The following is a 22734-nucleotide window of genomic DNA, read 5'->3' as shown; positions in this document are numbered from 1 at the left end:
AGAGCAGCGGCGACGCCGCTCCTGCCATGTTGGCTGTGGGCAGGAGCCGGCGGCGGGGCGGGCCCGACCCTACTGCGGTCAGTAGCGGCGCCCTCCGGCCTCCTCGGGGCCGGGCCGGGACTGGGCCTGGACTGGAGGTCTGCCTCGGTCTCCCTCATCCGCACCGAAGTGTGTCAGGTGGGTGGCCGATGGGCCGGGAAGGACTGTTGAGGCTCATTGCCGGACGAGACCCCGGCTGGTCCTGGGGGACCTTTCCCCAAACCGGCTTATCCGTAGGCACAGGGGTCCCTCTTCTTCTTCTTGTGATAATAATAGTCGTAATAATTATGGTGCTTGCTGTGTGCCAAGCTATCAGGCAAAAGCCCCTCACTCTTGGCTTCAAAGGTCTCCATCTCCTGGCCCCCTCCTACCTCACCTCCCTTCTCCTCTACAGCCCACCCCCTACACTCCGCTCCTCTGCCTCCGCTAACCTCCTCACTCAACCCCTGGCCCACGTCCTCCCTCTGGCCTGGAATGCCCTCCCTCCTCAAATACGCCAAACTAGCTCTCTTCCCCCCTCTTCAAAGCCCTACTGAGAGCTCACCTCCTCCAGGACGCCTTCCCAGACTGAGCCCCCCCCTTTTCCTCTGCTCCTCCTCCCCCACCATCGCCCCTCCTCCCGCCCTCTGCTCTTCCCCCTTCCCCTCCCCACAACACTTGTGTATGTGTGTATGTACGTGTTTATTCTATTTATTTTATTAAGGAGGTGTATAGATCTCCAATTCTATTTATTTATATTGATGTCTGTTTACTTGTTTTGATGTCTGTCTCTCCCCTTCTAGACTGTGAGCCCGTTGTTGGGCGGGGATTGACTCTATTTGTAGCTGAATTGTACTTTCCAGGTGCATAGTACAGTGCTCTGCACCCACTAAGTGCTCAATAAATATGATTGAATGAATGAATGAAAAGCACTGTTCAAAGCTCTAGGGTAGATACTAGGTAGTCTGGTTGGACACAGTCCCTGCCCCACATTGGGCTCACACTCTTAATCCCCATCTTGTCTTCATCCCCACTTCCCCTTCCTTGTTCTTCCCCGTTCTCCCAGCTCCCCTTTTTTCTTTCTCCGTTCCTCCTCCCGCAACTTGCAGGAAAGCGAGGCGGGCAGGCGGGTCCCCGCGGAGCATCTCTGTGGCCAGAGAAAGAATAATAATAATAATAATGTTGGTATTTGTTAAGCGCTTACTATGTGCAGAGCCCTGTTCTAAGCGCTGGGGTAGATACAGGATAATCAGGTGGTCCCACGTGAGGCTCATAGTTATTCCCCATTTTACAGATGAGGTAACTGAGGCACAGAGAAGTGAAGTGACTTGCCCACAGTCACACAGCTGCCAAGTGGCAGAGCCAGGATTCGAACCCATGACCTCTGACTCCCAAGTCTGGGCTCTTTCCACTGAGCCACGCTGCTACAGTCGCCAAGACACCTGGCAGGGACTTTCGTGATCCTACCTTCTCCGGCCCCTCGGGCGGTTCATTGGGCCACCACACTTCTGGGGTTAGACACTTCGGTGGGGGCGGTAATGAGGTCATTCAATCGTGTTTATTAAGCTAAGTGTTTATTAGCTATGTGCAGAGCACTGTACTAAGCGCTTGGGAAAGTACATTTCAACAATAAAGAGTGGCCTTTGCAACTATGCTTACCCCAGAGGTGAACGTCAACATCAATGGAATCCCATTCGAATATGGAGGGACAGCTCTATTTTACAAACAGCAGAATGAATAGAGCAACTTCATGCCCCTGCCTCTCAAGCCAAAGATATCATTGACTGTGAGATGTTGTGGGTAGGGACTGTCACTCTTTATTGTTGCATTGTATGGTTTCTCTCATTCACTCCACACATCCAATCCCTCACCAACACCTGCTGGTCTCACCTTCGCAATATTGCCAAGATCCATATTGCCAAGATCCGCCTTTTCCTCTCCATCCAAACTGCTATCCTGCTGACATTGACACGGCTCTGTCATTCACCCCACACATCCAAGTCGTCACCAATGCCTGCTGGTCGCACCTTTACAATATCACCAAGACCCACCCTTTCCTCTCCATCCAAACGGCTATCGTACTGGTACAAACTCTTTTAATATCCCGGCTGGATTATTGTATCAGCTTCCTCTCAGATCTCCCTTCCTCCTGTCTCTCTCCACTCCAGTCTATTCTTCATTCCACTGCCCGGATCATCTTCCTACAGAAACGTTCTGGCACGTCACTCCCCTCCTCAAAAACCTCCAGTGGTTGCCTATCCTTTCATTCATTCAATAGTATTTATTGAGCACTTACTATGTGTAGAGCACTGTACTAAGCGCTTGGAATGTACAAATGGGCAACAGATAGAGACAGTCCCTGCCCTTTGACGGGCTTACAGTCTAATCGGGGGAGACAGGCAGACAAGAACAATGGCAATAAATAGAGTCAAGGGGAAGAACATCTCATAAAAACAATGGCAAATAAATAGAATCAGGGTGATGTACATCTCATTAAACAAAATAAATAGGGTGATGAAGATATATACAGTTGAGCGGGCTAGTACAGTGCTGAGGGGGTGAGACGGGAGAGAGGGAGGAGGAGAGGGAAAGTGGGGAGAAGAGGGTTTAGCTGCGGAGAGTTGAAGGGGGGGTAGAGGGAGCAGAGGGAAAAAAGGGGGGAGCTCAGTCTGGGAAGGCATCTTGGAGGAGGTGAGCTTTAAGTAGGGATTTGAAGAGGGGAAGAGAATTAGATTGTCGGAGGTGAGGAAGGAAGGCATTCCAGGACTGAGGGAGGATGTGGCCCAGGGGTCGATGGCGGGATAGGCGAGACCGAGGGACGGTGAGGAGGTGGGCAGCAGAGGAGCGGAGCGTGCGGGGTGGGCAGTAGAAAGAGAAGGGAGGAGAGGTAGGAAGGGGCAAGATGATGGAGAGCCTTGAAGCCTAGAGTGAGGAGTTTTTGTCAAAACTCTCAATCACCTTGCCCCCTCCTACCTCACCTTCCTTCTCTCTTTCTACTGGCCACCCCGTACGCTCCGCTCCTCTGCTGCTAACCTCCTCAAGGTCCTCCGTTCACGCCTGTCCTGCTGTCGACCTCTGGCCCACATCCTACTGCTGGCCTGGAGTGCCGTCTCTCCTCATCTCTGCCAAACTAATTATCTTCCCCTCTTAAAAGCCCTACTGAGAGCTTACTTCCTCCAGGAGGCCTTCCCAGACTGACCCCCCCCTTCCCTCTGCTCCCCCTCCCCTCCCCCCGCCCTTTGCTCTTCCCCCTTCCCCTCCCCTTAGCACTGTGCTCATTTGTACATATTATTTATTACCCTATTTATTTTGTCAATGAGGTGTATATCTCCTTGATTCTATTTATCTTGATGATGTCTTGTTTTTGTTCTGTTCTGTTTTGTTTTGCTTTGCTGTCTGTTTCCCCCATTAGACTGTGAGCCCATCAATGGGCAGGGATTGTCTCTATCTGTTGCTGAATTGTACATTCCAAGTGCTTAGTACAGTACTCTGCACACAGTAAGTCCTCAATAAATACTAATGAATGAATTAATTAATTTTTATGGTTTCCACTTGGAAGATGCAGTCTATACTGATATTAAGTTCATTACTTGGCCCCCTACTGCCTCTTCTCCCGTCTGCCCAATTTCCAGAACATGCTTTGAAGTCAAGCAATGATCAACTGACAGTCCGGGGCCCATGGTGGTTAGCGGCAAGCAATAGAATGGCCGAGCATAGTATTTGGAATTTCAAAACCAGTTAGTTGATTGCTGCTTGACTTCAAAGCTTGTTCTGGCATTTGGGTAGATGGGAGAAGAGGCAGTAGGGAGTCCAAGTAATGAACTTACTATCAGTATAGACTGCATCTTCCCGGTGGAAACCAACTGTGATTTTCTCCACCGCCACAAATTTGACCCTGCCATCATAGGATGTGTTTCCCTGGTGTTAACTAGAAGGTGGGAACACTGTGAGCTCGCTGTGGGCAGGGAATGTGTCTGTTTGTTGCTGTATTCAACTCTCTCAAACTCTTAGTACAGTGCTTTGCATACAGTAAGCACTCCATAAATAAGATTGAATGAATGAATGAAGGATTGTTAGCTTGTTTTGTCTCCACAAAGTTTGGAATTCATTTGTGGGCTCCATGCAGCCCTTTGTCACTACATCCTTTAAAAAGCAAGGAGGGAAAGGACACATTTGTATTAGTTCCATAAGGATGGAAGAAATGCAGTGTGCTAAAGAGCGCAGGTTTGGGAGTCAGAGGACATAGGTTCTTATTCCGGCTCTGCCCCTTGTCCGCTGTGTGACCTTGGGCAAGTCACTTAACTTCTCTGTGCAAATCATTTAACTTCTCTGTGCCTCAGTTACCTCATCTGCAAAATGGGGATTAAAAGTGTGAGCCCCATGACGGACAACCTGATTACCTTGTACCTACCCCAGTGCTTAGAACAGTGCTTGGCACATAGTAAGCGCTTAACAAATACCAACATTATTATTATTACCAAAATCAAGGGGTAGTATAATGGGGTGATATTCTCTTTTTTAAAAAAATGGTATTTGTTAAGCATTTACTATGTGCCAGGCACTGTACTCAATGTTGGGGTAGATACAAGTTAATCAAGTTGGACATAGTCAATGTCCCAAATAGGGCTCACAGTTTTAATCCCCATTTTACAGATGAAAATAATGAGGCTCGGTTAAGTTACTTGCCTAGATCCCACAGCAGATAAGTGGCAGAGCTGGGTTAAAAACCCAGGTCCTCTGGACTCCTGGGCCCATGCTCTATCTACTAGGCCACGCTTCTTTAACATACTTTGAGTTGGTTAAAGGTGTGGACTAGTCTGAGACTAAATCAGCAGTGCCAGAAACCCACCCCCACCTATCGGCAGGCCTTTGAAGCATCTCATTTTAGGCCCTTCAGAGCAACTCCACTTTTTCTTCAGTTTTTGTTAGTCAAAATGTTATTTGCCTGTTTGAGATGTCTAGGCCTTGTAAAACCAGGTCTGTACCGGAAAAACAATAGTGGTGCTACTCCAAGACATTTGAAAACGAGCAGAACCATGTGCTGATAATCCAACCGGTTTTATCACATTTAGGAGAAAAAAAGTCATTTTGGTTTTGCGGACAACAGTGACAGACAAGTGCTTTATTTCTTAAGCCGAGAAATTAATCTCTTAGCCTAGGGTAGAGAAAAATAGAAAGCGTTTTCTCCCTTACAGTTTTGCTTGAAACTGCAATGCCTCATCTGCCTCTAACCGCACTCAATTTCACTAATCTTGATCCAGTGTGGAAAAAGGACATTTGTGAAAAGAGAAAGATGCCGCTCTTCTTTCGTAAAAAGAAACCAAGTGAGGAGGCTCGGAAACGTCTCGAATACCAGATGTGCGTGGTGAGTGTACCTGTTGTATCTTTTGTTACCTAGTAATACCTTTTATTAGTGGGTGTTCAGTGAACATCATCTTGCAGGCTTTGTTCTGTCTTAACATTTGCCTTTCCATACTAAAGGGGGTCTAACTATTTCAGTTTGTCCTCATAGGTAAATTCTCTGATTGTTCTTACTTGTACCTTTTCCAGCTCTATTATGCCCATGCTAAAATGTGGCAACCAGAACTGCTTTAAGCTCATTAAGGGCAAGGAACATGTCTGCTAATTCTGTTGTATTGTACTCTCCCAAGAGCTTAGTCCAGTGCCTCGCACATAGTAAGCACTCAGTAAATACCACTGATTGGGAAAACTACCTCTCGCCTTTCCTTTCCCCTGGTTATCGTTGCTTAATGTTAGGCTACTAATGGACATTGAATGGCGTGGCATAGTGGAAAGGGCATGGGGCTGGAAGTCAGAAGAACCAGTGCTCTACCACTTGTCTGCTGTGTACCACTTAACCTCTCTGTGCCTCAGCATTCTGTTCTGTGTAATGGGGATGAGATACCTTCCCTCTCAGATTGGGACAGAATGTGATCTGATTATCGCATATCTACCTCAGTGATTATCACAATGTGTGACACATAGTAAGTGCTTAATAAGTAACATTATTATTCTTGTAATTTAAAAGAGCAGCGCCTGAGATCTCTTTCCTAACTGTGACTAATAGCTTAGAAGTCATCATTGTGGAGTTGGATTATTTTCCCTTGGTATATTTATTTATGCTGAAGCTCATTTACCACTTTATGGCATTCAGCTTATGAGATCTGCTTTCAGTTTATCCCACCTTCCTGGCATTTCAACATAATGTTGGCAGATATGGAGATTTCCCTGCACTCAACTTCTTCTAGCTCCTTTAGAAAGATAATAAACAAAACCATTCCAAGCACTGTATCTGAGAGATCAGGCTCACTGAGGACAGGGAATGTGTCTGTTATATTGTCTTGATGTACTCTAAGGAGATAATTCTCAGGTTGCCATATAGTGTCTCTTTTTATATATGGGAGTTTTGTTGGCAAAATGCCATTTTCTAGTACTTTTTCCCTTTGTAAAGTTTTACACCTGTGTCAAGAATTTCCCTTCCAAATTCCTTTAGCACTCTCAAATGGCCATCACATGATTCTGGGATTTAATAATCTCTAATTTATCAATTCAGCTTCTTGGATGGTCACTGCAATTTTTTCCAGTTCCTCTTTAATCTACTTCTGTTGATGCATCTGATTGATGAAACCAAAGGACTTCAAAATGAATTCATATTCAACTTTTGGTTCAGTATTCTTCTAGATTTTTCTTTTCCCAACTCTAATTTTTCAAGACCATGTATTCCCCATTTTTTGATTGTCATCATTTTTCCTCTCTCTATTTATTCTTATTGAACTTTATCCCTGGTTTTGTAACTTTTCACAATCATTAAAAATATATGATGAAGTATTTTGAATGCATGCAAAGTGGCTTATTTTGTGGATTTTTTTCTCTCAGGCAAAAGAAGCTGGTGCAGATGATATTCTTGACATATCAAAATGTGAGCTCTCAGAGGTAATACTTGATATTTATTGTGTGAATTTTAGCTGACCTAATTTGTTCTTATGATACTAGTATTAGTCAATATTGATTGACTCTCTCCTGCGTTTTAAGCACTATACAGAGTTACAGAAAAAAAAAATCAATTTTCTTTTTTGCAAGGGCCATAAAAATTCAATGGAAGAGAGAAAATAAAAATAAGCTAAAGAAGGTCTAAATTTTTAAAAGTCACTCAAGAATTTATTCACAAAAAATAGCACAGATTTTAATGTGGAGAAAGCAAGAGTAGTCTGAGGGAAAAGTACATAGAAGACCCCTGCTCTGTGTGGTAAAGATGAGAGGCAGGGCTCTCCAAAGTGGTGTAGAACTAGCTGCAGGCCTCGCATTCATGGCTCTCCCAGCTCTCTGTGTATGGGCCCAATGCCACATCCCCCAAACACTACCCCTCATTTCTCGCTTTCTTGAAAAAAGATTTTGCAGGAGGTAAGTCAGTTTGGGTTGGAATGATGTCAGGGGACCCCAGAATATGTGTGGTAGTTAATCGATGAGGCCTCTGGGCCTGTCTCTTCAAGTGATGTCATCTAACTGTCATTTTTTCCCAGACCTTTAAAGGTGGGCCCGGCTCAGACTGGGATTGTAGAGACCTGTGGGGGCTAAACTTGCTCTCCACAAACCAAATCTTGCCAAATTAAAAACCACACCGTATTCAGTGCCTCACCACATGAAAGGCTTCTATTTCTCTTTGGGTTCAGCCTGAATTCTGGATTTAGTGGTTCCACTGCCCTGACCTGGATTCCAGGGCCACAGGCTCTACCCGGGTGGTCTGGGCAGGGACTGAGAGTGGCAGGGCACTGGCACCAGAAAGGCTGGGTTGAATTGTGCCCCAAGAGATGGAGTGGCCTGCACTTCCTCCCTTCTCCCCTTTGTCCCGCCTTCATTCCTTCCCCCCTTTGGTTTTGGGCTTCTTTGGGCCTCCTCCTGTAGTGTTTGAGGGGAAAGCAGAATTGTGGTGGCACCATTGGGCCCAAAGGGATATCTGGGGGCTACCTATAGATGACTGTGGATAGTACCAAAGCCTTCTCTAACTTGAACAACTCAATCATTTACTAACTTCTGTTGCTTTGTACTCTACCAAGCACTTAGTACAGTGTTCTGCATATAGTAAGTGCTCAGTAATTGACTGATTGGTTGATTTGCAGCTTCCAGGAGGATAGAAAGCACCAGGGCATAACAATCACTCCCAAAGACCCAGCTTCTAGTCGTGAATCCAGCTTATATTGAAGTCTCTAAACATGCTGAATGCTTTCTGGTCTGGTGACTTTTGTGTCCAGCTATAATGTTAATAATGTTGGTATTTGTTAAGTGCTTACTATGTGCCAAGCACTGTTCTAAGCGCTGGGGTAGACACAGGGGAATCAGGTTGTCCCACATGGGGCTCACAGTCTTAATCCCCATTTTACAGATGAGGTAACTGAGGCACCAAGAAGTTAAGTAACTTGCCCAAAGTCACACAGCTGACAAGTGGCCGAGCTGGGATTCGAACCCATGACCTCTGACTCCAAAGCCCATGCTCTTTCCACTGAGCCACGCTGCTTCTATCCAACTATACATGCCTTTTGCCTATTCTTGGCTCACTCTGAAATCCCTCTCATTTCTTTAACATATCCTCTGCACATGCACTTTAAGCTTGCTCCTGTTTGTAAACCTGAACCTCATAAATTGCCCTGACAGAAAACCCAGCATGATTGTAGGTATGTTCAGCTAGACCTTTAAAATGTATGACTTGTGGATAGCTGGGAATCCAAACAGAAGCATATATTCCTTCAAACGTTCCTCCTCATTTTCTTTCTCTTGAGTATATTGCCATGGTTCATCAAAAGCCACGCTACATCAGAGGCCGGTATCATCACTGCACACCTACTCTACCCAGAACCCTGAATCTTATCCACCTTTCAGCTTCCTCTTGAGCTTTATTTATTTATGCCCACCCTCAGCACATATGTGTGTGTTGTGTGTGTGTGTGTGTGTGTATTTGACTAATCATTCCATTTCAATCCTTCTGGTTCCACTGCTTGTGAATATTTCTTGGTCTCTCCCAGTAGAGAGCAAACTCCTGGTGTGCAAGGAATGGGTCTTGTGTTCTGTTGTACCTCCCAATCCCTTAGAACATACCATGACTACTACGACTCTATATACTCAGAACAATGATTATAAAATCTTTGGGAGGAAATGGGACAATGATGTGGTAAAATGGTGTTTCTTTTCATTAGATTCCATTTGGGGTTTTTGCAACATGCAAGGTGCTGCAGAAGAAGGTAAGTAGGGGCTTATATGTTTGGGTGGAGATTCTTTCTTTCACCATTTCTGATTTTGAGGCTGCGTTCCTCTTGATCCTTACCAGAGGCATTAAAAAAGTGTCATTGCAACTATATTTAGGGATCCCATTCTGAAGTGTAAAGGGAAGAGGCATTCAATCAAACTGCCTCTCTTTAGGTGGCCAGAATGGGAATTCAGTCCCTCTCTGATCCCTGCCCCCAACCTCTCCGCTCCTGGCCTTTTCTTTGCTAAGGATGCTGGGAGGGCCCCAAAAGCAGCTACCTGATTTGCTATTGTTTTAATGAGATGTTCTTCCCCTTGATTCTATTTATTGCCATTGTTCTTGTCTGTCTGTCTCTCCCGATTAGACTGTAAGCCCGTCAAAGGGCAAGGGACTGTCTCTATCTGTTACTGATTTGTACATTCCAAGCGCTTAGTACAGTGCTTTGCACATAGTAAGCGCTCAATAAGTACTATTGAGTGAATATTGAATAATTCTGCTAATGAACCCAGTCTGATTCCCACCTCTCCCTCGCTCATTCATTCACTCCCAAACACTTCAGGAGCAGTCAGGGAAAACCAGATCAAAGACAAAGGTTGCTTAGGAAGGAACCTGGCTCCAGGGACTCAGTGAAGTAGTCTTCGGAGAAAACAACAGAAACTAGCCTGAAAGCTGATAATTTACCTGATTTTCAAGCCATAATGCTTTTCACAATTCTTTCCTAATAGGTGTTGATCATTCACTCGAATTACCTCACGTCTCTTCTTCCTAAATCCTGCAGCCTCCTGAGCCTTGTGACGATCAAAGTAAGTTTGGCCGCTTTTGGTGATACTTCTGTGGAACCTCATTGCTGTCCCCTGACCAAAGCCCTTTTTCTTTATTCCTCAGAGTATTTGGCTGGCAACAGCAAGGTCCATTCTTGTATTTGTCACCAGCCTACTCTTGATATAATGTGGGTCATTGCAATCATGGGATAATCCAAATAAGAAATCTTAGCTTGTAGTTTCAACCTCTTCTCTCCCCAGCTCTTTTATTAGCGCATGTAAGGAAGAGTTACACTGATGGGATTGAGGTGTATACTCAAGGGCTAAAGTGCTAAGGATCAGGTAAAAGTCAGGCAGAGGAAGGAGAAGTTACGGGAGAATGAGGGAAGGGGTTTGCATAATCTATAAACTGATCATTTTCCTAGAGAGCAGGCTGCGGTAGGTATCGCTGCTTCACTAAGACCTGTGGTTCTCAGTGTCTTTTAGCCCGTGCACTGCTTCAGTGGTCAGATATGGAGTGGCCCTTCATATCTGAAGAAGACACCCCTTCAGTGATGAGTGCATTCATTCATTCAGTAGTATTTATTGAGTGCTTACTATGTGCAGAGCACTGTACTAAGCGCTTGGAATGTACAATTCGACAACAGATAGAGACAATCCCTGCCCAGTGACAGGCTCACAGTCTAATCGGAGGAGACAGACGGCAGAGCAGAACAGAACGAAACAAAAACAAGACAACATTATCATGAGAGTGCATGTGTGACTGAAAAGGCCAACGTGGGATCCCATAGTCCCAGCCGCACTGTGTACACAAGAAGCCTTCAGTGATCACAAGACATACTTTCTGCTTGCCTCCACAAAGAAAAAACAAAACTCACCATTCCTTGGTTTTTCTTCCTTCCTCAGTTTTTCCTTCCCTTCCTTTTAAAACCAGGTACCTCTTGGCTCTGAACACTGGCCCTGCTGCAGCCAGCTGGAAGCCGAGATTGCTGCACCACCACCTTATTAAAGGAAGCTTACTCACTTTTGACCCAAGGTTATGGCTGACTCTCACTGATTTTTCAAATTGCCACAGCTATAGACTGTAAATAGAGGGTGGATTTTTGAAGGATTTAAAAAATGCAATTCAGGAAAACTATGGATTTTTTTTCAACATTTAGATAAAAATATATTGCAAATTTCGGGTTTTCATTTAGTTTTTATTTTTTGAAGTCACAATTGACAACACCTAGATGACAAGGGTTTCAGCTTGGCCTAGTAGAAAGAGCATGTGTTTAGGAGTTAGAAGACTTGGGTTTTAATCCCAGTTCTGCCCCTGACCTGTTCTATGACCTTAAGCAAGTCATTAATAACTTACCTCGGTTTTCCCATCTATAACATGCAGGTAAGATACCTGTTTTCTCTCTCTCTCTCCTAGATAGGAGCCCCATGGGAGACTGGGATTGTGTCTGAGCTGAGTGTCTTGTATCTACTCCAGTTTAGCACATGGTAATAAATGGCATAGCTATTGTGACTTCTTTCTTGTGGTTGCAAATGATGCCATTTGCTAACTAAACACTTGACCAACTTTTGGAGGGAGAAGAAAAATGACAGTCATTGAAGTGATAAGCAAAAACTGACCTCAGGTGCTGGGTACTCCAGGAATGCTATTCAGAGTGGTGGAAAGGGAAATGCCCCGGAAGAAAATATTTGACACTTTTAATAGTACTAGACTCTTCCAGATACCCTGTTCCAAAGAGCATATTGATTCTATTATTGGCAGAAGCGATACTGAGGCACAGACAGTTCACCCATTGCCACTTGTCAGCTGTGTGACCATGAGCAAGTCGCTTAACTTCTCTGTGCCTCAGTTACCTCATCTGTAAAGTGGGGATTAACTGCGAGCCTCATGTGGGACAACCTGATTACACTGAATCTACCCCAGCGCTTAGAACAGTGCTCTGCACATAGTAAGTGCTTAACAAATACCAACATTATTATTAAATGCACTACACTGACTGATGTAGAACCAGAAGGGGTTTGTATAGTGCCATCAGTCTATTCAGGCAGTCAAAATGTTAAGAAAACAGCAAAAATGGAGAGTGTTTTTTTGGTTTGAGCATTATTTTCTATGGGCAAATTCCTAAAACTCCATTCCAGGAACAAAAGCAGTCCAGCAAACCAAACTGATCTTCACTAGAACTAGCCCTGGCACCTTGATACCATTTAAGGAGCGATTGTTCTGGCCTGTGCAACATTTGGTGGAAGCTTAATTTTTATCATTTTTTCTCTGAGGCAGCATTTCATGACAAAATAATTAAAGGAGAAATGTGTGTTCCACATCCTCGACAGTGAATTTTACATTTTGAAACAGCTAAAATTCCAAGGATTTCCTAAGAGCTAAAACTCTAGCTCTGCTTCCTGAGGTCTCTTTGGTGATCCTTCTTTCATGCAGTGCTTTGGGATTAGTGTCAAACCCCTTTCTGCAGTGTAGGTTCGATGACGAAGCTAGCAGTGTCTTCATGGTTTTGCTTTGAGCTTCTCCATCCCTGATGGAGTGTTCTTTGTCATGCAGGTTTTGGACCTTCATGACAATCAACTTACAGCCCTTCCAGCTGACATCGGACAGTTGACCACCCTTCAGGTATGTGCAGGGTTCAAATATTACAGTGGCTTGAATCAACCTGAAAGCCTCAGGCTTCAGAACATTTCTGTTTCAGTCAGACAAAATGGTGATTGATCACCTCTGGTATTTTTCCCCCTGAGGAACCCTCATTTCACTGATGCTCCTCAGTCACAACTGCCCCAGGGCCTGGAGTGAGTCAGAACAGTGCCCTTAACTTCTAGCCCTCATAGATTCTAAGCTATTTCAGTCTGGTTCTTTTGCCCACTCCATTCCATGAGTTCTGGTCTCCATTCTTGGCATCTCTATAATTGTGAGGCCCTTCAGAGTCATGACCTCTGATGTGCTTGACTCCAGCCACAGTAAGCATCATCTACTTTGTTGCAAACATCTTTAAAAACACTTTTGATTTGGGGCATTGATCTAAAATGATCAGTCAAACCCTGCTGGGATTTCAGCAGTGAATATAGGCACTCAGCTGCAGAATCCTTAATGGGTGGTATAAACCAGTATGAATGAAGTATGTAGTCATTTTCAAGTAGGCTCTGTGAATATCAGTAGGGCTGCTTCTTCCTTGAAGTGTATTTAATTTGCTCTCTTAAAGTTGGAAAAGCTCCAGGTAGAAGACTAGTATATTTGTAGTTTTTATTCATATTTGAGAGACACTAAAAGAGACCCAGGTTTCCTTCCTACTTGGTCTTTTTTTTTTCCCTGAAGGTGGTAGCAGGGTTCAAAAGTGATTGGTTTGGTTATTTTTCATTTTCTTTTGCCCACAACTGGAGGAAGCAGCATGGCCTAGTGGAAAGAACACGGGCCTTAGGTGAGAGTATCTGGGTTCTAATCCCACCTCCACCACTTGTCTACTCTCTGACTTTGGGCAAATCATTTAACTTCTCTGGGCCTCAGTTACCTCACAGTGAAATAGGGATTAAAACTGTGAGTCCCCCCCTGTGGGACATGGATTGTGTCCAACCTCATTTGCTTAAATCTACCCCAGTGTTTAGTAAAGTGCCTGGCACATAGTATGTGCTCAACAGATACGATTAAAAAAAGAGGAAGTGAGCAGAGAAGTAACCCATATGTAGCAGTCTGCTTTGCAAGGAACAAAAGCAAATGGCCTGGGTAGACAGTTTCTGTTGATGTGATCTATAAAGGGTCCTTTCCAGAAATATCTGTGCTTTTCCTTCGGGGAACACTGCCATGTAACTCTGTAGGGAATCCTGTGTTTTGTGGTCTGCCTTTTCTTTTTCTCTCTGCCCTAGGTCTTAAATGTTGAAAAAAATCAGTTGAAATTTCTTCCCCAATCTATTGGTGACCTGGCCCAGCTCCAGACCCTCAATGTGAAAGGTATGCAGACTGGGCCTTATGCCCATAGTTTTAGAATCCAAGTATTATGCAGTCATCAGTGTCATCAAGTTTCATTGCAGCAGGGAACAGTCCCAGAATTCTGCTCAGACAGGAACTAACATTAAGGACCAGGTAACAGACCAGATCTGATGTCAGGCCCCTTGGGTTCAGTTGGTAGAGAGCCGGGAGACTTGGGATGTTCCTGAGGGAGGAGGAAAGGAGATTGAGTCAACCTGATGTAACTTGCTTTTCCATCCTGCAGTCTTGCCAGTGGGAGAAGAACAGGGCCTGCTTGTAAGCTAAGGTGACAGCAGCAGCTGGCTGCTACCTGTTTAGCTGAGGGTCTGGATAGTCTGGCTTGCAGCTGGCTCACTCTGTTAGAAGATGTGATAAGAAACTATCCTGCAGCCCCAGAAATCCAACTGACAGTTAATAAAGCAGTTGAGGGTAGGTGCTGTTAACCATGTTCTTGGGGATCTTTTCCAGATAATAAACTGAAGGACCTGCCCGACACTCTCGGAGAGCTCCGAAGCTTGCGTACTCTCGACGTTAGTGAGAACCCGATTCAGAGACTGCCCCAGATGCTGGCTCACGTTCGCACCCTGGAGGTACATAGACAGCCAGCTGGCTTTTGGCCTTCGGCCTCTCTGATGAGGTCATAGGCCACTGCCCATTGGGTTGGAGAATTGGGTCACTCTGAAAAGGAGAGGATCCATCAAAAGATGGACCAGGATCTGGATCTGGACCATCAAATCCAGATCATTGAGGATCAACCTTAGCACCCCAAAATCGAAAATCCTCGGTTGGTGTTGAGCCGCACCAAGTCCCACTTAATGGTTTGGAGGGACTGGGTAGGGGAGTGAGGTGACATTATGCTGATGCTCACATGAAGATTTCATGAGCACCATTGTTATCAGGTTGGCACTGGGTAACATTGGCATCAGTGAAATGTTGATTTCAGCATCATCCTGGCCTCTCACTCCCTTGCATTCTAGACTTAGTCATAATTAGCCCTAATGAATAAATCCGTCCATAAGAGCCATATTAGGCACCTAGGGCCAACCAGTAACAGGACTGTGGGTCCCAGGGGGTGGCTCTCAGTAATGGTATCACTTCAGAAGTCAATTTGGGATTATCATGCAAGTTGTTCATGGGCTCCCAAGGGTGATTGCTTCAGTAACAGGTATCAGTTATGCCCCAGGGTCCATCAAGACTGATGGAGGTGTTGTTGGCATTTACTGGCTTCAACGGAGGATTTGGGCCAATGAGAAATGGCAGGGCTGGGGGTACTGGAGTGCTCAGAGTAGATATTATCCTGTGGATTTTTTGTTGACTTGTTTTTAAAACAAAAGTAAATTTACAAAGCCTATTTCCAAATGCCCTACCTAGTTTAGATTAGAATTTCTCGAGGTTTGAGAAAACCTTGAGGACTTTAAATATCGGCTCTCAATAGAAACCCTAAGAACTAAGCAGTGCCCCACTGGTTCAGACCATTGGCTAGTCCATCCCAGGATTCAGTCTCTGCCAGTGACCTGAAAGGTTGCTGGGAGGAACATTGCGATGGATGCCCTCCCTGACAGCCACCCACCCTGAGCGGTGGAGTCCCTTTTTGCTTTTGATGAAAGCTTTTCTTTTGATATTCTGTAGTGTCTGACGCTTGACACTCCAGGCATGATTTATCCTCCGGGGACTGTCTGCAGTGCTGGAACAGAAGCCATTCAGCAGTTCCTGTGTAAAGGTAAAGCCCAAGAACATACAGTTTTTATTCCCATTGGGCTGGGAGACTGCTGCCTCTGAGAGAGCTGAACCCAGGAATACCTTGGGTATTCAAGTTAGTGGGGAGGGCAGTATATGAAGGAGATATGGGTGGCAGAGTCTGCATTTTTTTCTCCTCTATCCCTAGCTGGTGGTTGTTCCCATAAAGCCAAAGGAGAAGTAGAAAACTTGCCTGGGCCAAGACTTTTTCCAGGGCTGAACATTTTCCGTATTTTGGGATCAGAATGCTTTTTTCTGTAAGGGTTTTATCTCAGGGAAAGAGGAACATGGCCAACGCCCACTTATTCAGTTGTCATGCTTTATCACAGGTGCACCAGTGGGAGGTGGGTATAACATGGCCATGTCCATACAGGGAGCAGACACTGCAGCCATCTGGGGTCTTTAGCAGAGTGGCCGCTGCTCTGGAGACTTGGGTATTCTGTCCATAAGTATCCCTACCACTTAAGAGGCTGTCAGGAGAGAATGGTCAGGGTGCATCTGGGCTTCTAATTTGGGATTTCATAATGGTAATGAGGCTACAGATCTGGAATGGTCACCTATATCCGAGGATGGGCATTAGATCTTCGAACCCAGAAAGAGGGTAGCATGCTTTCTCGAAGGGGGAGAGAGAGAGAGTGAGTATGTGTGTGTGCATGCACGTGTGTACAACCTCCTCTATTTGCCCTGGCCCTTTTTCTTAACTGGCTCAGGATGCTACTGATGGGTGTTTACCACCTCTTCCCTGGTCTTCACGCTGACTTGAATCCAGAGCTTTCCCCCAGGGAGAGCCCTCCTACTGGCTATGCTGACAAACTTGCCTCTGGTCTCTTCCAGAATCTGGGCTTGAATATTATCCCCCTTCCCAGTACCTGCTGCCTCTGGAAAGAGATGGAGGAGAGATGTCCATAGAAAGCACGGATGGACTCACAAGTAGATATGCAAGGGAGGAAACAGAGTGGCAGGTAAGGATCATCTCCATGGCTCAGACAGACACCGTGTCCTTCTATAGATACTTCTGGGGTCTGTGGGATTAGCCGAATAAGGGTTGCGTGATTCTCTTGTCATTTGTTTGTTGTTCGAGGTGTTCACGGAGGTAGATGTAGGCTTCAGTTTTGTAAGCATTCTGCAGGAAGGCTCCAAAGAGAGATGCAGCACAGGAACCGTACCAAAAGTGAGGGGCTTTCAAACAGAGTGGGGGACAATCCCCCTGGTTACCGAGTGTCCTCGGTTGGGTTGCTGACTCTACTCCTGCTTCTTCAGGAGAGGGCCAACAGTGCTTTTGCTCCTGAGAATCAGGGCCCAGTACCCTTCGCTTCTGCAACCCATTTGGGATTTTCCCATCCTCTGCAGAGCTGCCTCTAGGTCTTTGGAGAATTAACACACTGTTAAATTGTGAACCCTGCCGAGGGACAGGGATCATGTGTAATTCCCATCTGTATATTCTCTCCCAGTGCTTAATACAGTATTCTGTAGACAGTAAGTGCTTAAGTACAGTGCTCTGCACACAGTAAGTGCTCAATAAATACGAACAAATGAATTACAATTGAATGAAAGTATGACTACTACTACCTTGTCATATTCTTTGAATCTCTAAGGCTGCCAAGCGACTGGTGCTTAAATCCTTTTTCTGAGATCCCCTTAAGAATTCTTCCCTAACAGCTGCTGTTTTTATTTTTCAGAACAAATTCTCAGATTATGAAAAGAGGAAGGTAAGGCAAACTCCTTTTTCTGCCTCTATAATTGTTTAGAAGTTCATCATTATTATTATCGTTCAAAGGGAAAGACAGGGAACAACACAGGGAACCAATCACTATTCCTTTTTCTCTTTGGAAAAAAAATTATCAGTAATGTTTGGCTTTATAACCCCCTTTTTTCCCAAGGGGCTAAAAACACATCATTTTGTGATCAATCATTTGACCTCCAAATGTCCATAGTACATTAGTCCAGTGCTTTGCACACAGTAAGGGTTCAATAACTACCATTGATTGATTGAGGTGAGGAGAAGAAAACTAACCCTAAAAGTAGTAGAATGGCTTTTTTGGACTCCTTGCCCATTGCTCTTTGCTCTTCACATTGGGAAAGTTTGCAGGAGAATCCATAGCTATATGTCATTTATTTTCTTTCCAGTGACTTTTCTTTCCAGTGACCTCTGCAGACTCAGTTGGCTTTGCATATATTTTTACCTACCTTAGTCTGGCAGACTTTCTCCTTCCCCTCTCCCATTCCGTGTCTAGTCACTCTTTCATCCCCCCTATTTTTGTAGACCAAAGCCATGGATCTAGAAGTCAGGAGACGTAGGTTCTTATCACAGTTTGCCACCAGACTGCTGTGGGACTTCAGACAAATCATTTAGTTACTCTGTACCTCAGTTTCTTCATCTGTAAAATGGAGATAATACCTAACTCTCCCTACCTTACAGGAATGTTGTGAACATTATGAAAGTGCTTTGGAAAACATAAAATCAGTCATATTGATTAAGTGTTTACTGTGTGGAGAGCACTGTAGTAAGTCTTTGGGAGAGTACAATATTAGAGATGTTAGACACATTCCCTTCCCTCAGTAAGCTTACAGCCTAGATGGGGGGACAGACATAAAATAAATTACAGGTGTATACATAAGTGTTGTGGAGCTGAGGGTGAATAAAGGATGCAAATTCAAGTGCAAGGGTGAGGTAGAAGGGAGTGGGAGAAAACGAAATGAGGGGTCAGTCGGGGAAGGTATCTTGGTGGAGATGTGCTTTTAATAGGGCTTTAAAGGCGGAGGAGAGGTCATCTGTTGAATATCAATCAATGGTATTTATTGAGTGCTTACTATGTAGAGCTCTGTATTTATCACTTCAGAGAGTACAGTATAACAGTGTTGGAAGACACATTCCCTGCCCACAACAAATTTACAGTCTAAGAGGATAACGAAGGAAAAGGGAAAAAGCATATGTACAAGCATAACATACGCTGTTACTATTCATAGTATTGTTATGCGTTTTGTGGAGAACTGGAGTGGTTAGAAGGCAGGAAAGGAAATCAGGAGGGAGCGGGAAGTAGACTGGAGGAGTTGGGAGGAACCTATATAGGAGGGAGGGTGACAGATGGTCACGACATCCTCTTACACAGGCTGTTGGATAGCTTCAAACCTGCTCCTCTGCAGATGCCAGAGTAGAGGAGGTGTCCTGCTGTAGACCAGATTTAAACTAAAATTAGCTGATGGACAACTAGAAAGGGACAGAACTAATCAGATCTAATTCTATGGGCTTTTAATTCTGTCTAAAAATTCTGTGGAGGCTAGATTTAAATATGTAGGCCTACTCCTCTCTAGGGCTTTTCCCTGCTCTTGTTTACTCTTGGGGCAAAGTAGGACCAACCCAGATGATGGGGTTGTTTTCCCAGTGAATTTGCACAGACTGAAGCAGAAAGGTTTCTATTTCTCAGTCCTGTTTCCATAAAGGCCCCTTAAGTCTCATAAATGTGTTCCGGCATCATTTGGGTCTTGGCTTTTGACCCCAGCAGGATTTCAGTTTCTTTTCTGTGTGCCATGGGGATTTTGCAGGCCTTGTGGGCTGCACAGTCTCTTGGCCTGTTGAACCTGTCTGGGGTGTGGTTTGCCTTCTACTGCTTAGTGGCATTCTGTTTTCCAAGAGTGAAAAAGACCTGATAGTGAGCTAGGCTTATTTACTTGGATCAACCATTTGGATTTCTGTCCCCAGGAACAAAAAATGCTGGAAAAACTGGAATTTGAGCGACGCCTGGATATTGGGCAGCGGGAGCACGCCCAGCTCCTCCAGCAGAGCCTCAGTCAGAAGGATGAAATACTGCAGACTGTCAAAGAGGTATGTCTGTTCCAAGCCTGTGGTCAGGAGTCCTCTACAGTGGTGCTTGGTGCACATGGCCTTGAGCTTTCTCCAAGGTACTATAATCTAGTCCAGAGCCTTGTTGGAGAAGAGTTGGAGAAAGCACAAGACTCCTATTCTGCAGGGTTTGGTTTTTTCCCTCAGCTGGTCCCATCTTTGCCCTTTCCACCTCTGAAGTGCTTATTCTCTCTCCCCTGTGCCACACTATCCCTTTGGTTTCCAATATCCATTGTCTCACTCATATGTCCCAATTGACAGCTCACTTGTCAGACCCTCCGTGCTCAGGGTGGAAGGAGCAGTTCCATGTGGGGATTAATTGCAAGTTAGAACTCCAGTCTGGCAGGACAAGATCTTGGAAGTGGTAGGATGGAAAGAATCATGAAGGGTGCCGACAGGGTGAGTGCATTTCCCTGTTCACCAGATTTCTTAGCAACAACACTCGGGGGAGGGGGGAGGACACCCTTTGAGGCCTGTAGGTGGTCAGTTCAAAGCGAACACCGTAGTTGGTAAGCAGATGGAATTTGTTACCCAGGAAGTTGTTCAGGAAGAAAATATTAGCAGAGTCAAAAAGAGTTTCATTAAATTCGTGGACGAGAAGTCCATGGTTACTAAAAGGTAGGATGGGAGGGAAAAATTAGAAAGGTTAGTTGATATTTTAAGATGGATTTCAAAAAGGACACTCATCACACAGTTCTTCTAAAAGCCCTGTTGCCTCTGTTGGAGACAGGTTATTCAGCAAAGGAGGGCAACGGTGGGTCTGACTCAGGAATGACATTGTTCCCAGTTTGGGATTCTTATGTTCTTGGAACTTAAGCAGTACTGGGGCCAGTGAGCAATCAGGATGCTCATTACATTTAAGCTTCTTTCCCCCAGAGTTCATGTCCTCAACCTCTAACTACTGTTGACTCTTGGGAGATCCTGTTCCCCTGAGTTATGTGCTTTGCTCTGGGAGAAGGATAGATCAGTAAAATATAAGCCTGTTTACTGAAGGTGGTGTCTGGTATTGGCTAAATGAAATAGGTTGGTTTAATTGTGGTTGCTAGTTAGGTCAGAAGTTCAGCCATTTAGTCTAACAATATGCCTAGTTCACACCAAAGGGGTGTGAGGGACTTGAGCTGGGATGGTCCTGGTACAGCATCCTCAATCTTCCCAAAGAGTTCCCTTCTCTTCCCTTTGGGGCCTTGGATGAGTAGCTTAGTTTGTAGTAGCTGTTGCCATGACACTCAGGGCCACCACAGAACCACGTAGAACTAATCTCACTCTTTCCACAGCCATCTTGCCCTGCTTTGTCTCCCTGCTAAGTGGCAGAAGTACAGGCTCCCCCACCGCCCCCCCGAAAACTAGCAGGCTTTTGTATGTTTCTACCTTCCTCTCCCCTAATTGGCATCCAGTTTCATGGACCCATAGAGGGGTTGTAGCTGATTTTAAAGTGATGAGAGAGAACTGCAAGGACTTGCAACTTTGAGTGACCACACTCCAAGAACCGGGCTTCCCTTTCCAGGAACAGGTTCGGCTAGACAAGGGCTTGAGCGAGCATCAGCGGTATCTCGAGGGGGAGCGCTTGCGGCTACAGGAGCAACTAAAGCAAACTGAGCAGAACATCTCCAGTCGGATTCAGAAACTGCTGGAGGAAAATCAGCGGTGAGATAACTTCTCCCTCCCAGCGCCCAACTCGTTATTTCCTCTTTACTGGCTATGGGGTCCTCCTCCAACAGTAGAATCATGCAGGAATGGCAGGATGCAATCTTATTTTTGGTTGAAAGGGGCTTTCTGGTTGTTAAAAAATCTGTTGTTTTCCTCCACAGACAAAAGAAAAGTTCAGAAATCTTGAAATCACTAGAAAATGAAAGGTAAGCATCCAGCTTCTAAAAAAGATTTTGTTCTCTGACTTGCTCATGCTTTCACTAGCAGGGCCAGAATAAGCATTCTCAGGGCTCTGGCATGGGAAGTGTATCATGGTCGTTATTGTCTACTGACTCTGTTACATTGTACTCTCCCAAGTGCTTAGTACAGTGCTCTGCACACAGTGTGTGCTCAGTAAATTTAATTGATTAATCGATTGATTATCACCCTTGCGGGAGGGGCTAGGTGACCGAACATGCAAGGAAAAAGGAGTTTCAAGTTTTAGATTTAGGTTCTGGGGCTAGAGCTTGCATGCTGGAAATTTACTTAAACTCTCAAGTCCTGAATGCCCAAGTAAGAACTGCTTTCATGCACTGCTTCAGAACTCTTTTGATTTCCATGGACAGGACTACTGGGTCACAGACATGGTCCTTAGGATTTCAGCGGGTTCCCCCATCCAACATGAGGGCCCTGGGAATACTCACTATGAGTGCTTCTCTGGCAATTCGACCTGTAGTCACTAGCAGATTAAACTGTTAGTGCACTCTTAGGGCAATATCCTTCAGTGAACCGACGAGCTTATAGAAGACATATTCCAGGGGTCACTGCTGCCATCATTTGTTTGCTCACCAGGCTGTGATATTAATGATGCAATCCTATGGGACAATGCCCCCTTGGATGCTCACTCTCTAGTCCCTCAGCCTTTGAAAGGGATCCATGAACATCTCAATTAGCTGAGGCAATATGTTGGAGATCTTGAGAAATAGCTATCTAAGTGATTGAAATCTGAAATATATCTTCATTTTCTTTGACTGACTTTTGTGTTGTCTACTAGAATAAGGATGGAGCAGCTAATGGCCATAACCCAGGAGGAGACTGAAAATCTGCGCAGAAGAGAAATTGCTTGTGAGTCTTGGGGATGGCAGTTGATAGGTGATGGGGGTACTTGTGGGAAACCGTGCAAAAACAGCACTGATGAGTAAAAAATATCTACTCTAAAGACTGTTGACCCCTAACAAAGCCATTGATTATTCCTTCTTTCTTTCCTTCTTACTGAGTGTATGGGATTTAACAATTAGTCTGCTTTTTGAGGGGAACAGATCAGGTGAGTTACCGGTAGACCATAACCAGTAAGTGGAGGGGTTAGAGGAAGGTATAGGGGCCCCAGAAGGTGACAGGAGAAAGGAGGAGGGCAAGAGAGAGTCTGTAATAGTCTTAGCTGAGCAGTAAAGGGAGTATTAGAAGGAAGAAGAGTTGTCTGGGGGAAGGAGGTTTGGTTCTAGATAAATGAGAGAGAACCATGTGGAATTTTTATACCCAAATTGCC

The 22734-nt window shown here is 45.0% G+C and overlaps 1 protein-coding gene across 2 annotated transcripts in view; it reads left to right on the top strand.

Moving 5' to 3' along the window:
- Positions 1 to 88: 88 nt before the first annotated feature.
- The window catches only part of LRSAM1 (leucine rich repeat and sterile alpha motif containing 1), a 39990-nt gene continuing 17344 nt past the window's right edge, over positions 89 to 22734 (top strand). Inside the window, exons 1-15 of one of the 2 annotated variants that reach the window (XM_029062530.2) lie at positions 89 to 177; positions 5280 to 5383; positions 6895 to 6951; positions 9207 to 9251; positions 9982 to 10059; positions 12572 to 12640; positions 13882 to 13966; positions 14453 to 14574; positions 15614 to 15704; positions 16556 to 16683; positions 17401 to 17430; positions 19422 to 19544; positions 21067 to 21206; positions 21371 to 21415; positions 22243 to 22313. In XM_029062530.2, the coding sequence (XP_028918363.1) occupies positions 5312 to 5383; positions 6895 to 6951; positions 9207 to 9251; positions 9982 to 10059; positions 12572 to 12640; positions 13882 to 13966; positions 14453 to 14574; positions 15614 to 15704; positions 16556 to 16683; positions 17401 to 17430; positions 19422 to 19544; positions 21067 to 21206; positions 21371 to 21415; positions 22243 to 22313 (1156 nt within the window). In that variant the 5' untranslated portion in view covers positions 89 to 177; positions 5280 to 5311. Of the gene's footprint in view, positions 178 to 5213; positions 5384 to 6894; positions 6952 to 9206; positions 9252 to 9981; positions 10060 to 12571; positions 12641 to 13881; positions 13967 to 14452; positions 14575 to 15613; positions 15705 to 16555; positions 16684 to 17400; positions 17431 to 19421; positions 19545 to 21066; positions 21207 to 21370; positions 21416 to 22242; positions 22314 to 22734 lie in introns of both variants that reach the window. The other variant, XM_029062529.2, reaches the window with a different exon arrangement.

This window comes from Ornithorhynchus anatinus, chromosome 4 (assembly GCF_004115215.2).
Source record: "Ornithorhynchus anatinus isolate Pmale09 chromosome 4, mOrnAna1.pri.v4, whole genome shotgun sequence".
In the NCBI taxonomy this organism is placed as follows: Eukaryota; Metazoa; Chordata; class Mammalia; order Monotremata; family Ornithorhynchidae; genus Ornithorhynchus; species Ornithorhynchus anatinus.
Note: the sequence above shows the minus strand (reverse complement) of the source record. Positions and strands in the feature narration are given on the sequence as shown.